Here is a 13,976-nt window from a genome sequence, read left to right on the forward strand (position 1 = left end):
GATAATGTCTCTAAATCGAGTACAGCCGATAAAAAATGCCTCTACAGTGAATTCGACATGCTAACACCTTTTGACACTATGAGCAACTAGGGGTGTGCGTGGTCTGATCCACGACTATTCGTAGCCCACATTTTGGTTTAACTAAAAAAGACTAAATTTCTATTTTTGAGTTGTAGAGTGAAAATTTTTTGCCCTCGGCTTTTCGCTTATATTTATGCTTACAAGCTAAATTTGAATTTTAAAACTTAAGTCTTATGTTGATTTTGGAGGTTTTTAATTCTGCTTTATTCTTTGGCCTTTGCTTTTTAGATAGCTAAGAGCACATATAATCGTTAATAAACGGTTTAGCTTATGCTTATCAAAAGCAAAACAATGAGGCTTTTTCAAACCCTGTGGCCAAGAAGTATTAACAGCAGCTTGATTCTTAGAGAAGCTACCAAGAATATAGCCAAGCAGCTTTTCTTTTCCTTTTAGTAGAACCTGCCTAGAAACAGCCCTGATTCCCGGATAGGGCCGGCAGTGATATGCTCCGAATCTGACATCAAAATTCATTCGTTCCTTACCTGCTTCCCTCGTCGATCTTTCGGTGTCTCAATGACGACTAATTTTCTGGTTCTTTGGATGCGTCAATGCAAAGCAAAAGCGCTAAGCGAAGGAGACAACGAGCGACTCGCTGAAACACTTTTTTCTGCAGAAAGATATGATCCACGTACGCCATGCACACCCAGTAATCATGTATGCTTCAGTTTTCTTTACCTCTACGCAAAGATGCCGCTTGCAGATAGAAAAGGTCGAGAGAAATGGGAGTGATGCAGGCCGGCACAAAGGGGCAGAAGATTACGACGAGGATGATGACGAGACTTAGCTGGGAGCTGTTTTTATCACTTCTTTACAGTTTTTTTTTTTTTGCTGTTGTTTCTACCCTACTCTCTCTCTGTTCTCTCTGAGCAAAAACGGTTTGATACTTTCCTTGCCCTTCTCATCTTTCTTTATTCTATGAAGAATGTTCATCAGGGTGAACTCAAATGCATAATTTTGACACAAATTTAACAATACCACAGGTATTTTCTTTAAGTGAAAGTGGCTAGTTCAATTTAATGACGCAACCTATGGACCATTTGATCAAGTCAGAAAATTACTCAGCAAAAAACTTAGCATATGGCCAGATGAGGCTGAATTGATTTCATTTTAAAAAACAAGATAACTCTACAAAACCTCATTTATTTTACTCAGCATATCGCCAGATGTAGAGGCAGGATTGTTTCCCGTTATTGGAAAAAGAACAAAATTACTCGGCAAAAACTTACTTATTTTGTACAAAAAAGAATTCGAACCATCCAGAATTATACAACAAGATTTCACCTATATTTGACCATACTAAAATTACATGTGTGCTTCATCTGTCCTGGCAAAGTATTCTTCTATCAAAGATTGCTGTGGTTCTGTTCATTTCAAAAATGCAGAGTGCTTTCCTCCGTCTGATCTCTTCCTACAGAGATGGACTATCTCCATCAGAGTTGCTGTCTCTTCCTTGCTGCCCCTGCATGTTCAGGATCGGCAACGCATTTGCTGCTGATATACGGAAAGACCTCGCAGACCCAACAAAGGTCCTGTCTTGCTGACTGACTTCCCTGCAAACATGATCCAACATTGAGAGGAAGTCCCTAACCACCATGAATATCCTCAGAGGGTGAGCTTCCTCCTTCACCGCGTTACCATGGAAGTACTCAGTGATCTCCTTGACTCTACCCAGAGCTGCCTTCTCCTCGCACCTGACTCGCTCGATCTCCTGCTCGGCTTCCTTGAGAAAATCATGCATTGCCATGAAGAACTTTGCACCCTGGCTGCATTCCTTCTCAAGCTGGAGCACCGACTTAATCTTTCCAAGGCCACTTTCAAGCTTAGATACATAGCCATGAAGCACGTCGAAGTCCATGGTTGCTGCTCTCTTGACGTTTCCTAGCTCGGTGCTCAACCCAGACACAACTTTTAGGCCTTGTCGACGCAGCTGCTCAACTCTCGCGATATTTGTGATGTGATTTTCTGGAGCTTTTTCGGATTTTGCGTCTTCTGACCGGACAATTTCTTGGACAACGAAGTGTAGCAGTGTGGTTTTACCATCGGTGCCTTTGATATCTGCAAGTTTGAGGAGAGTGTCAAGCTTGAAAGCTTTTGCTTCACCCCGGTTTGTGCCGACATTCATTCTGTTCCCTGTCCTCAGCACTGCCTCGAGGATTTTTAAGAACAATCTACTTCCTTTTAAATCATCGCAAGCTGCCTGAAAAGCAACTAGAGTGTTAGGCTACTAAAATTGCCAGTGAGACCCTAAAGACTTCATAGTAGTTTTTGTATATCATATTGAGCAGTCATATTTTTTAGTCTTGGAAAGAGAATAAACAAACTAAAATGGTCTTTAGTACAAACAATAGTGCTGCTTATATATTCTGTTCTATAAGCATATCAATTTCATATTGAGTACCACATATCAATTTCATATTGAAATTTTAAATGCTTGTGTAACTTGAATGCACTAGAGTTCATAATCTTATCAAAACTAACCCAGATTGATGATATATGAATTCAGCTAGTGTAAGTTATGTTAGACCTGCTTACCATGGTGCGTCTGAATTCGAGCACCTATCAGTCTTGTGCAGTAAATGATGGTAAACAACAATATATAAATTAACGAAATAACTCATGCTAGAGAGTAATGAAAAGTGAACTGCAATACCTCAAGTGTTTGAAATGATTTTCTGAGATAATTTACTTCATTCTCAAAATTTGCTCGGTATAGCATAACGTCAACTCTTTTAAAGGCGAATGGTATATCAAGAACTGCTTTAAGAAAACGCTCTGCTGAACCAAGCTTTGATAAGTCCCCAGTGAAGTCTCGCAGTTTCAGCTCTTCCTCCTTGGTGGGAGCCATCTTTACTAAGGTCTCCAAAAGTTCAGCTCCCAAACATTCAGCATTACCTATTTATAGATGAACAATATATGGTTAGTGGCAGTATATATGCACAGCTGTCTTTATTTTTTATCCAACTCTGCATGGCTGAGGTCTGTGTATTGCTGTATTACCATGTATTTTATATAGTATCCTTACTGAATGAGATTCTGTTTACATCCTTCAAAATGACAAAAGTTTTACCATTTTAAAACACCTTTTGGTAAAATGAATCTAAACACTAGTATAAAAAAAATGATAACTTGGCATTTGACAGTTTATACTAGCAAATTTTCCTTAAAAGTGCCCCACACCAAAATCCCCATCCGCTGGCCTCTTCCTCCCTTCCTCCGCCTCCTCCTCCGCCGCCTCTTCCTCCCTTGCTCCGCCTCCTCCCCCGCCTTCTCCCCCGCTGCAGGCGCTCACGCCCGAGCCGCCTCAGCCGCCGCTCGCGCTCGTTTCGCCCGCCGCACCAGCAGCCTCGACCTCCACCGATCTCCCCCAACGCACCAGTCCGGGGCAGAGATGGACGGCGACGGATACAGCGACGGCCCCGGCACGAGGGATTTCATGTCCCAGTCCGATTCACACGCCTTCCACGACGAGCTCGACCACTACACCGACTCCTCGTACTACACTGGTTCCCGCAGTGGCAGTGCATCCAGGATAGGCATGGCCTCCCTCGACCTCAACTCCGGCGGTTGCGGGGCGCCCACGGCCGGAGCAACATCAACATTAGCGGCAGCAACGGCAAGCAGCAGCAGCGGCAAGCACAAGCAGTACAAGCATGAGAGAGAGAGCGCTACATTTGGAGGGGGGAGAGCAATTAATATGGGCAAATCTGTCTTTATGAAAGAATGGCAAAACTTTTGTATGCCTCTAAACATCAATAAATACCAACTTGTAAAAATGCAATGTCAAAACTTTTGCCACCAAAATTTTTACATTTGTCATTTGCTATTCCAAATGCCTCTAAACAGAGCCTGAAGTATGGGAGAAAGCCAAAAAGTAGTTACTACCCGAGAGTGAATTGGCCAAGCAGGTCGAACTTATTAAAAGTAAACTACAAGAAACAAATGTGAAGCTCAAAATTCAACATTTTATCATACTACTGCCGCCCTACAGTCCAAATAATGATTTTTCTGAAGCGAATTATTGATCTCGAGTTGTGAATACACGTTTTTGTGATAATATTTAAGGTCTACAGACAATTGTATCTACATTAAAAATCTTAAGTACTGCCTCTAGAGAGAGTATATTCCAAGTTTCCAACAACTAACATGAGCAGTTAGTTTCAATAAAATACTACATGGATGTCATGTAACAATAAGGAAGTTTACAACATTCCCAACAGAAAAGTTTGGTAAAGGACTTCGTCCCTAGCCAAAGATTTCAGGTCCCATTGCACTGGTGATAACTAATTGACATGGGACATAACCTCAAATTTTTGTCTATCTTTGCATGTATAGCATGATTAACCTCCAACTGACAGATATCACATTGAAAGGGGAATACATGTCGCTACAAGTTTGAAAGCAACCTACTACCAGAGTACCTTAATCCTAGAAACGTCCAAATCACAAACATTTGAAAGGTCTCAATCAAAAGAGCTACTTTATCAAAGTTTCTTCAGTTATTCTGCATCAGTTAAAAATATATCACAGCAGAATCCAACAATTAGTACTACTTGCCCATGGTAAGATACTTTTCCTATCCTGATTATCAAACTAAAGAGAGGCCAAAGAGTTGCTTACCATCTAAAAGCGCATCGGTAACCTCCTCGAGCGTGACATTGAGCGCACGCAGCAGGATGGCAATGTTCTGTGCCTTCTTTGGGTCAAGAACTCTCTCCTCTTGCTTAAATTGCGGCAGGCCGGCTTTCTTCGGAGTGTCCAGCCTTGGTGCAATGGCTGCCGAATTGTTCATGAATAGCACCTCGATCATGTCCTCATCCAACCTGCAACAAGGTTGTGTCAGCATACAGCAGCTGAAATTGTAATGAACAGCTTAAGAAATTCCACATCTTTCTTGTGAAATTTTTCATCTTAACTGGAATGAATTGGACTTGAGCCTGTCCCAGACCATGTCGCGGTCGGAGCTTGCTCGGACTTTGTCCCAGTGCAGTGGCTTCAGCTTTGGCCGGGCTTCGTCACCGGCAGCTTCGCCCCGCGTTCGCACGGACATGGTGGTGGTGGTGGCGTCGTTGTCCTTTCTCACCGCCATGACGGGCGCCCTGGGCACTGCAATGCTGGGGCTCTCTGCTGGGAGCGGTCTGAGCAGCCGGCGAGCTGAGACTGGCCCGGTTGATGGTCCCGGCGGCGGCGGTGGAGGGTTTGGGGTTGTGTTGGTGAATCTTGATGATGGTGGTGGTGGAGGAGGAGGAGGAGGCGGCGGCGCGGGTGGTGGGTTGGAGGGTGGCGAGATCATCTGTTTCATCATGTCGGCGCCGGAGCCGGCGGAGAAGCGGGTGCGAGGAGGCGTGGTGCGACGGGAGCGTGGCGCGGGAGGTGCAGGAGGGGGAGCCACCACGGTGGGCGACGCGGCCGCGGGGGCGGCCGGTGTCGTTGGGAAGAAGTCGCTGGTGAGGCTGGGGAGGCTGCGGCGGGAGGCGGTGGTGGTGCGCGGGCTGGACGCGCTTGCCTCACTCCATGTCCCGCCGCCGCCGCCACCGGAGCCAGCCGAGCGCTGTCCCGGCGTGTAGTACGCCGCGTCCTCGTCGGACGATCCCTGCGTCAGCGCCGACACCCCTCGCCGCAGCGGCGGGAGCGGCCGGAGCTCCGGGCTCGGGACGGTGTCGACGTCGCGGCACATGCCACGCCGCGCGCGCTCGGCGCGCACCTTGCGGTACGGCGGGGAGACCGCCGAGGACCCCGCCACGGCGTGTCCGCCCACCACGTCGGCGTGCGCCCCCGCAGAGACGCCGCCACCACCGCCAGAGTGCGCGTGGCCGCCGGGCGGCTTACGCGCCTGCGCGGCCGCGGGGTGGCGCGCGAGCCGCCCCGTGAGAAGGAACGCCAACGCGAAGGCGAGCAGCGCGAGCACCGCGGCGGCCGCGGCGGACGCGACGACGATGGCGGCCTTGGGCGTGCCGCCCGCGCCACGCGCCCGCGGGTCCGGCCCGCTGCGCGAGGACGACACGTCGGCGGTGACCGTGCTCGGCGGCGGCGGCGGCGGCGGGGGGAGCAGCGCCGGGCCGCCATTGTCCACGGGGGTGGCCGGCGTGGAAGGGTCGGACGAGAAGTCCGGCGCGGGTGGCGCCGTGGTGGACGGCGGAGGGGTCCACTCGATGGGGAAGAGCGGCTCGTGCAGCTGCCGCCGCGCATCGCCGGCGGCGGCCAGCGCCGCCGGGAGGAAGAGGAGGAGCGAGGTGAGCGCAAGGGATGGCGGCATGGTGACGAGGAGGAGGGAGTGAGGTTGGGTTGAAGAGAGAGAGAGGAGTGAGAGTGTGAAGCAGAGGAGAGAAGGAATAAGGAAGGAGTGAGTGGGAGGGAAGCTCAACGTAGCCGCCGCCATTTGTGGGTTCAGACTTCAGACTGCACTTTTTCAATAAAAGAAGTAATATTATCTAACTTTTTAGTTATTTAATCGAATAAATGATCAAAATAAATACAACAAAGTGTAAAATCTATTTTTGAAATATGAGATGACGAATGACTGTTTCAATAATTTGAATAACGTGTGCACGAAAAAGACAAAGAAAAATGAGAATAATCTAATAAGAAGAATGCAACTCAGATCACATGTGGCAATTCTATTAATTTATTAATCTATTTTTATTAATTGATAGCTAGTGTGGATCTATTAATTGATTAATCTATTTCATTAAATATAATATTATATTGTGTCGGTTAGATCCGATCCATAACTTTTGCCTAGTTGTTCATAGTAATTCCCTGCTCACAACCTTCGGTGACCTTGGGAGATTCTTCTCCATTGGTCGGGATGGAAGGGATCATAGAATGTTGCCTTAGGATTTCTTCCATTAAATCCCATGTGATGGCCACCGAGATTCGACAATGGCATCTGGAGAAGGTTGACAACGGGCATACTCAGGAGGACCTAGGGCAATGTCTTCAACGATTAGGCTCATCCCCTATCTCTTGGTTGAGCTCATCTTCACTTGGTGGTCCCTTGGGCACCGGTGGCTCTACTAAATGAGAAGGTTGGCACAGAGCACATTCTTCCATATGTTGGCTATCTGGTTGTCTTTGTCAAGGGCTAGCTGGCCGGCTCGACGATGGGTGGCTCCCTTGGCTGATCTCTAGTCGGAGGCTAGGGGTCAATATGTGTGGTTGACCCCATGGGTTAACATTGCTTGAAGCACTACAAAGAATGATATTCACGATGAATGGGTTTATCATGAAAATGGATAGAAAACATAGCAAGAATAGTGGATTACCTAGTTGACCTCCTAAAATTGAAGCTTTTCTTCGACTACTTCAAGAGATGAAGGCTTGAAGAACGAGTCGGGCTAGGTACCCCTTGATCCTCTATGGCATCATGGATCTTAGCACTAGAAGCTTCGATTTCGGTGTCTGGATCAACTCCTTCCATCTTGGCAGCAGACTCATCATCAAAAGGAGATGAAGTCCTTTTATTTAAGGACTTCTGGGTAGGACAAGAACACATGGTGTCCCTATAAAACAAGGGGACATTAGTAAGGACGAAGCACTTATAGTGGGGTTTGATGGGTGACATCAAACGATGTAGGCAATTTATCTCCCTGAGTCTAGATTTCTAAACCATAGGTGAAGAAACGAACAACTTGGTTCTTAGTTCTGCTAGCTTCAAGGAATTTGGGATTTCTTTGGTTGTGTTTAAAATACTGAAATAATCAAAAGAAAGATGTATTCATTTCTTAAGAGGTTGGATATGGTAAAGACCGAAGTGTCGGGCAACCTAGATACTAGGTAAACCCTTGACTTCAAGTCATCTAGGAGGTTTAGAAGAGTGCCAACTTGTGGCACTTCATCGGTAGTAGGGAAGGAAGTTCAAGAATATTGAACAATAGAAGCATCCCCAACAAAAGAAAGAAGGCGGCAAATAAATTGGACTAGTAAAACCACTCATTGTGCCAATCCTTCAAAGACGATTTCATGGGAAGGGTGAGCTAAACCCTCTTCAATCCCTCACGGAACTGAATGTCGGCGCCACCAACCACATAGGGTCTAGGGTTAGAAAGTCCTCGCCTATGGCGGAGCACCACCCGAAGAGCTCTTTGGATGGACGATGATTGGCCTCCACCATGGCCTTGAGCTTCTTGTTAGAGGAAGTGGAGGTGTGCCCTTTGTCGAGGCGGAGCTCATGTGCAGGTTTGCTGGAGAAGGTCATTGGTGGCGGGGAGCGAAGGATTGGAGGTGGGAAGAGGCAAAATGGAGCAAATACGGAGTGGAAATCCTAGAGGTTTGGAGATAAGGGCGCGTTAGATATTTGAGAATGGATTGTTTGAAAAGAGAGAAGCACTTGCAGAGAAGATGAAAGAGTTAGATGAAAAAGACGAGGCCTGTGGTATAAATGGGTCATCTTGGAGCAAATGGGTTGCAAATTCCACATCTATTGGTGGAGCTTGCTTAGACTTAGGCCAAAATGTGTTCCTGTTGGATCATTAGCAAACCGTTTTCTAGGCGAGGAACTGGCACATTTGACCAAGTTTTACAAGGGCCCTAACAAATTTCCTAGATAATTGTAATGGTAATACGGAATTGGGTTTCCTGTTAGGGAATCAATAGTACGCTCTTAAAAAGAGACAACAACTGGCCTACTAATGAGAGTGCAGGTGCTGGATAATGTGATGTGAGGCAGAGGTGGCCCGATCTTTTGGTGAGTTGGATAACTACAATTTGAGGAAAGAAGTTGTCGACCCAACTACAACCGTACTAGACATTGTTGTGTTGCACCTTAGCGACCTATATACCTCTCCTGGGATTGTTAATCTTGACGGTGAAGATCAATCCTATTCCTGAAAGCAATCGAGAACAAGCAAGAACAAGATAAAAACAATCTGAATTAACTCACAAAGGTTGGTGTTATGAACATGTAACTAGGAATCCTAGCCGGATGCATAATTACATGGAAGTAGCAAATAGCTAACTTTCAATCTAACAAAACCCGGATAACACTAAAGGGGTAACTAACTATTTATAAGAGTAGGAGGACGTCCTAGGGGTCTCTAGGGTCGTGCTCCAGCAGGTTGGGGTGCACCGCATTTGGACCCCTCTTGGGCCGGTGTCCTAGACAAAGTTACAAGCCCATAGGCCCATTACGGCTAACACATCACCTTGTTTTCATGATTCCTGTTGACTCATATAGAATTTGGCAGTGAGGCCAGTTCCGTTTAAAAGAGGACTCCGAAACCTTTCCATCAAGTACTCATGGGCTGAAAACGGTATTTGTATGAAGATTTGGTGGCCGTTTGAAGTCAGCACTGCATCAGGTGGCCAAATTCGATTCCAGCACTCAAAGGACTTGATCTTGATATCGTCTTGTTCATCCATGATGTGAACAACGGTTGTATCCGTAGTAGGCTTGGTCACATAAAAATGGTAACCTGTGTGTAATAGGCCTTAGGCCATGCACCATCCTCGAAGTAAAACTCCATGATGTTATTGAACTTGAGCATAGATTATACTTGGTGTTAGTTTATTGACCGAGCCATTTAGACACATGTGAAATTGTCTATGAGTTAGTGATCGCACCAATTTAACACTATTGTTTTGAATCAGAACCATTCAGGGTTAATGCTCCTAAGGTAGAACCACTTGGGGTTAATGCACTTGAGGTAGGAGCAATCTCACAAGGTTACTACGTTTGCTCTTAAACAACCGAGATTGGAGTTTTATTAGAATCTATGTTTAGTTATCTTCTTCTAAGCATAATTGGAGGCTATACCTATTAGGTGTGCCTATTCGGCGCACTTAAAAATGTCTTCATATATATTTGGATGGGCTCATATGAACTCTATGTTTAGTAGTTTTCATCTAGGCATAGAGTCAAGATCTACGTAATAGGTACATCTATTTTATTCGATGCACCTATAATTTTATTCATGGAACCCTTCATCCTATCAACATAATGCCAAGATGGAAAAGGCACTAGGGCATCACCTCCAGGTGGGATAAACCACTCTGTATTGGTCAAAGAACAAATAGGTGGAAATCAGTGGAACTACAAAGGGACATGCACATTGTCTAACTATTTGTAGCTAGATGGTATGTAGAAATAGGTTAATACATATATAGTTTGAATCGTGTAAGAAAAGCCTTGTATCCTATAGCTAAGTATAGAAACCTAGTTGAACACTATTATGTATATGTATACTAAGAAAGAAGTTGAGTCGTATGCCACTCGATAACCGACCCTTGTAGCCCTACCCCTAGTATATAAGGGGAGATAGGGGCCTCCTTGAGGACTAGATTATTCAACAACGAACGTCACATATGGCGGAATACATATCAACAACAATAGGATATTACTTCGTATTCGAATGTCTGAACCTATATAAATATCTTGTATACTCCACACCATCTCTCTTTTTGTCTCGTTTGTCACCCATTTATAATACCGATATATATATGTCACGCCCAGAAATTCCTCACACAAATTTCTGAACTTAATTGTGTATTAAAATCCATGTCCAGGACCAACCAGGGTACACAAATAGACAATGTTGATTACATAACCATCGTTCTTAGAAACAACTAAAAATAACACTTATTCTAACGAAAATGCAACGGAAAGATAGGGTAGACTAGCTCCAGCGGGTACGGCTCCAGTCCACAGGCAAACTTCGACGGTAGACCAGCTCACTCCTAAGAGTCACCTCCATCGAACTCAACTTCTAGCTCTAGAGGGGGAAAATTGGGCAAGACTGTGTACAAACCACCGTACTCAACAAGCAGCACGGAAAAAAGATGTAATAAATGATGCAAAAGGGTCATCAAGGACAGGCTAGGGTTAGTTGCAGTAAAGCAGCAATTAAATAGATAACAGAGATAAAATTGAATAAAGGTAATTAAATACATTAAATGATAAATAATAGTTGTAAAATACCACAACATTGTCCAAAGTTACACCACGTTGTGACAGGCCTAACCACTACTCAACGTTACACCACGTTGCAGTAGTCCCAAGTGAAAGCTAGTTTACCCAGGTTAGTAAAGGTTCACTAATCACAGTGAAGCTAGGAGTCCGCCCGTAACTGTGGGCACGACTATTCGAATAGATTATACTCTGATCAGAGGTGTACTAGTGTACCCACAAGACACGACTCCACCACACTTGAATGTGCGCTGACATACCACCATGGCATACCGGAAAGGAGACTGTGATAGGACCTATCACATAACCCTCCTTATTTAATCGCACCGCACTTCAGGTTTCACCCCCTCCTTTACATCAAGTCGGGAAGTCCCCTCTTGTGCCTTTTGGTAGATCGAGAAGCAGCAGAGGCTTTCGTTACACCACGATTGCCCGTCCATACTCCATCATGCCTACCCTTGCCTTGGTACGTCAAATAGTTCGAAGCCATGCTCTAGATCCCACCTTACCCATTTCGGTATGTAGTTAGCACTAAATTACTTGTAGGGTTTCCCGTGAACCGGTCCTTAATTGCCATGGGTTGCGACTCACAAAACCATGCTCCCACAGCTCACCATTATCAATATTTTGGTAGACATTAACCCGAACCGGGGGATGAATCATAATTAATAGCTATCCAGAACTAGTAATGATTAAGTGTGATGCCATGTGCTCCTTGTTCTAAGCATGGCTAAGCATTAACCTAGGCCTAACTCTACTCAAGTTACCCCTGGTCTAACATGAATAAAGTTGGATAATCAACGGCATAATAATAAGGATTACCCAAAAAATAAATACAGTAAATACTTTAATTAAAACAATGCATATTTGAATAAATAAAGCGAGGAATTTGCAATAATAGGTTCAATATGATCAAAGATGAGTGCCACTTGCCTTGCTCTGCCCCCTGGGGAACTTCGGTGACGATCTCAAAATAAACCGGCTCTTTGGCGTGGTTCGAAGCTAAGAGACAAAGCACAAAAATAAATAAAACAGGCACAAACTCTACTGAAACAATAAATGAAAGTATTTTTAATGGATTCTTGATAATTTTATGAATTTGATGAAATTTTAATGGACCTAAGCGGATATTAGATGAATTAGATATGAATTTTAAAATTTTTTGGGTTTTTTAACTAAACAGAAAAGTCCTAAATCAATTATTGCGCAATTAATAGGGCTGCTGACGTCAGCGGAGGGGTGAGGTGGCACCGACAGGAGGGAGCCAGCTGTCGGTGGGAGAAAGGGGAGGTGGGCGGCTGACAGTTGGGCCCCACGGGAGGAGAGAGAGAGGAGGGCCGGTGGGCGGCTGACCAACCGGGCGCACCCGGTAGTGAGAGGGGCAAAGAGGGGGAAGGAGGAGGAGGGGTGGCCGACGGGTGGGACCCGCCAGTCAGAGTGAGAGAGCAGGGGAGCGGAGAGGGGGTGCTCGGCCGACGGCGGCGAACGGTTGGTGGCGACAGTGGCGACGCACGACGACGGCGTGCGGCGTGGCGACGACGACTGGTGACCGCGGCGGCGCGACAAGGATGCCGGCGACGGCGCACGGGTGCGGAAGGTGACGACGGGCATCGGCGGCAGCGGCACGGTGATCGCATGGCGACGGCGATGACCGGCGGTGGCGCAGCGATGACGGGGATGCGGCGCATTCGCCCGACGATGACGCGGGTGGGAGGAGGCCCGGTGACGGCGGCGGAAAAAGAGAGAGGAGAGGGGGAGGGCTCACTGGTGGCGTCGGAGGTGGCGATGAGTCGGTGAGGAGGAGGGGTGAGTGACGGCGAGCGAAACGGAGGCGGCGATGATCGGGGCACGGACGACAGTGCGCGGCGTGACGACATCAAGCGCGGTAGCGAAGAGGGTGAGGAGGCGACGAGGACGCTCGGGTGCCCACCGGCAGCGACGGAAGCCGGCGGAGGGTCGGCGAGGTCCAGGCGGCGGTGGCGACGCGGATACGCGGCGGCGTCTGACGGCCGACGACGGAATCGGCGGCGGACGGCGGTGATGGAAGCTTCGGGCAAAGAGGGAAAAGTGGGCGACTGTGCGCGGCGGCGAGGATTTATAGTGCAGGGAAGCCAGCTAGGGCGGGACGGTCGTTAGGGGGAGTTTGGTTCGGTCACGGGCGAAGGACGCGGTGGCGGTTGCGGCGGCCGGCGGACTCGGTGGCGGCGCGGACTCGGCCAGCGTGGGGAGGCGGCACGGACCTCACGTGGCACGGGCACACTGGGCCGTGGAGCGGTGCGCCGAGGCGGAGCGTAGCTGGTTCGAGGCGGCCTGGCCGGGGGGAGGGGAGGGCGCGCGACGCGTGGGGAGGAGAGGGGATGGGCCGGCTCGGCCATGGGCCGGCCCGAGAGGAAGGAAGGGAGGGAGGGGAGGAAAAAGAAAGAGAGAAAGAAAGAGGAAAAAGAGAAAGGAGGAAAATTGGACTTCGGCCCAATTTGAAAAAGAAAGAAAAAAGAAAGAGAAAGAGGGGAAAAAAAGGAATGCCCTACTTTTGCCGAGTTTTAAATTAATTTGTTTGGCAAAATTTTATACTCTGTAATTTAAGTTTAAATCCTATTAATCGATTTGCGAACCACAATTTAATTAAATTAATTTCTTTAGAGGGATTTTTCTGAGTTAATTAAGGCAATTATTATTTATGAATTTCTTTTACAAATTAGGCTTAGGATTAAACTCTGGGTGTGACAAACCTACCCCCTTAAACAGAATCTCGACCACGAGATTCGGAGGTGCTGGCGAAGAGGTGTGGATGGGCGGCCTTGAGCTCATCTTCTCTTTCCCATGTCGCTTCTTCCTCTGAGTGGTGACTCCACTGAACTCTGCAGAATCTGATCACGCGGTTCCGAGTCTTCCTTTCACTGGTTTCTGAATCCGTGCTGGCTTCTCCACATAGGTCAGATCTTCCTGTATGTCGATGTGCTCGGAGTTGGTTTGCTCTTCAGGCACACGTAGATAC

At 47.1% G+C, this 13,976-nt stretch overlaps 1 protein-coding gene across 1 annotated transcript; it reads right to left on the reverse strand.

The window, feature by feature from the left end:
• Window positions 1-1,167: 1,167 nt before the first annotated feature.
• LOC102720740 (formin-like protein 4) lies at window positions 1,168-6,371 on the reverse strand. The gene is made up of 4 exons (XM_015841696.2): window positions 4,995-6,371; window positions 4,699-4,901; window positions 2,732-2,973; window positions 1,168-2,278 (listed from the first exon to the last, which is right to left on the reverse strand). The coding sequence occupies exons 1-4, from the start codon at window positions 6,332-6,334 to the stop codon at window positions 1,490-1,492; spliced, it is 2,574 nt and encodes an 857-aa protein (XP_015697182.2). The 5' UTR covers window positions 6,335-6,371; the 3' UTR covers window positions 1,168-1,489.
• Between the last annotated feature and the right edge of the window lie 7,605 nt (window positions 6,372-13,976).

The sequence above is a fragment of the Oryza brachyantha genome, chromosome 10, assembly GCF_000231095.2.
Source record: "Oryza brachyantha chromosome 10, ObraRS2, whole genome shotgun sequence".
Classification (NCBI taxonomy): Eukaryota; Viridiplantae; Streptophyta; class Magnoliopsida; order Poales; family Poaceae; genus Oryza; species Oryza brachyantha.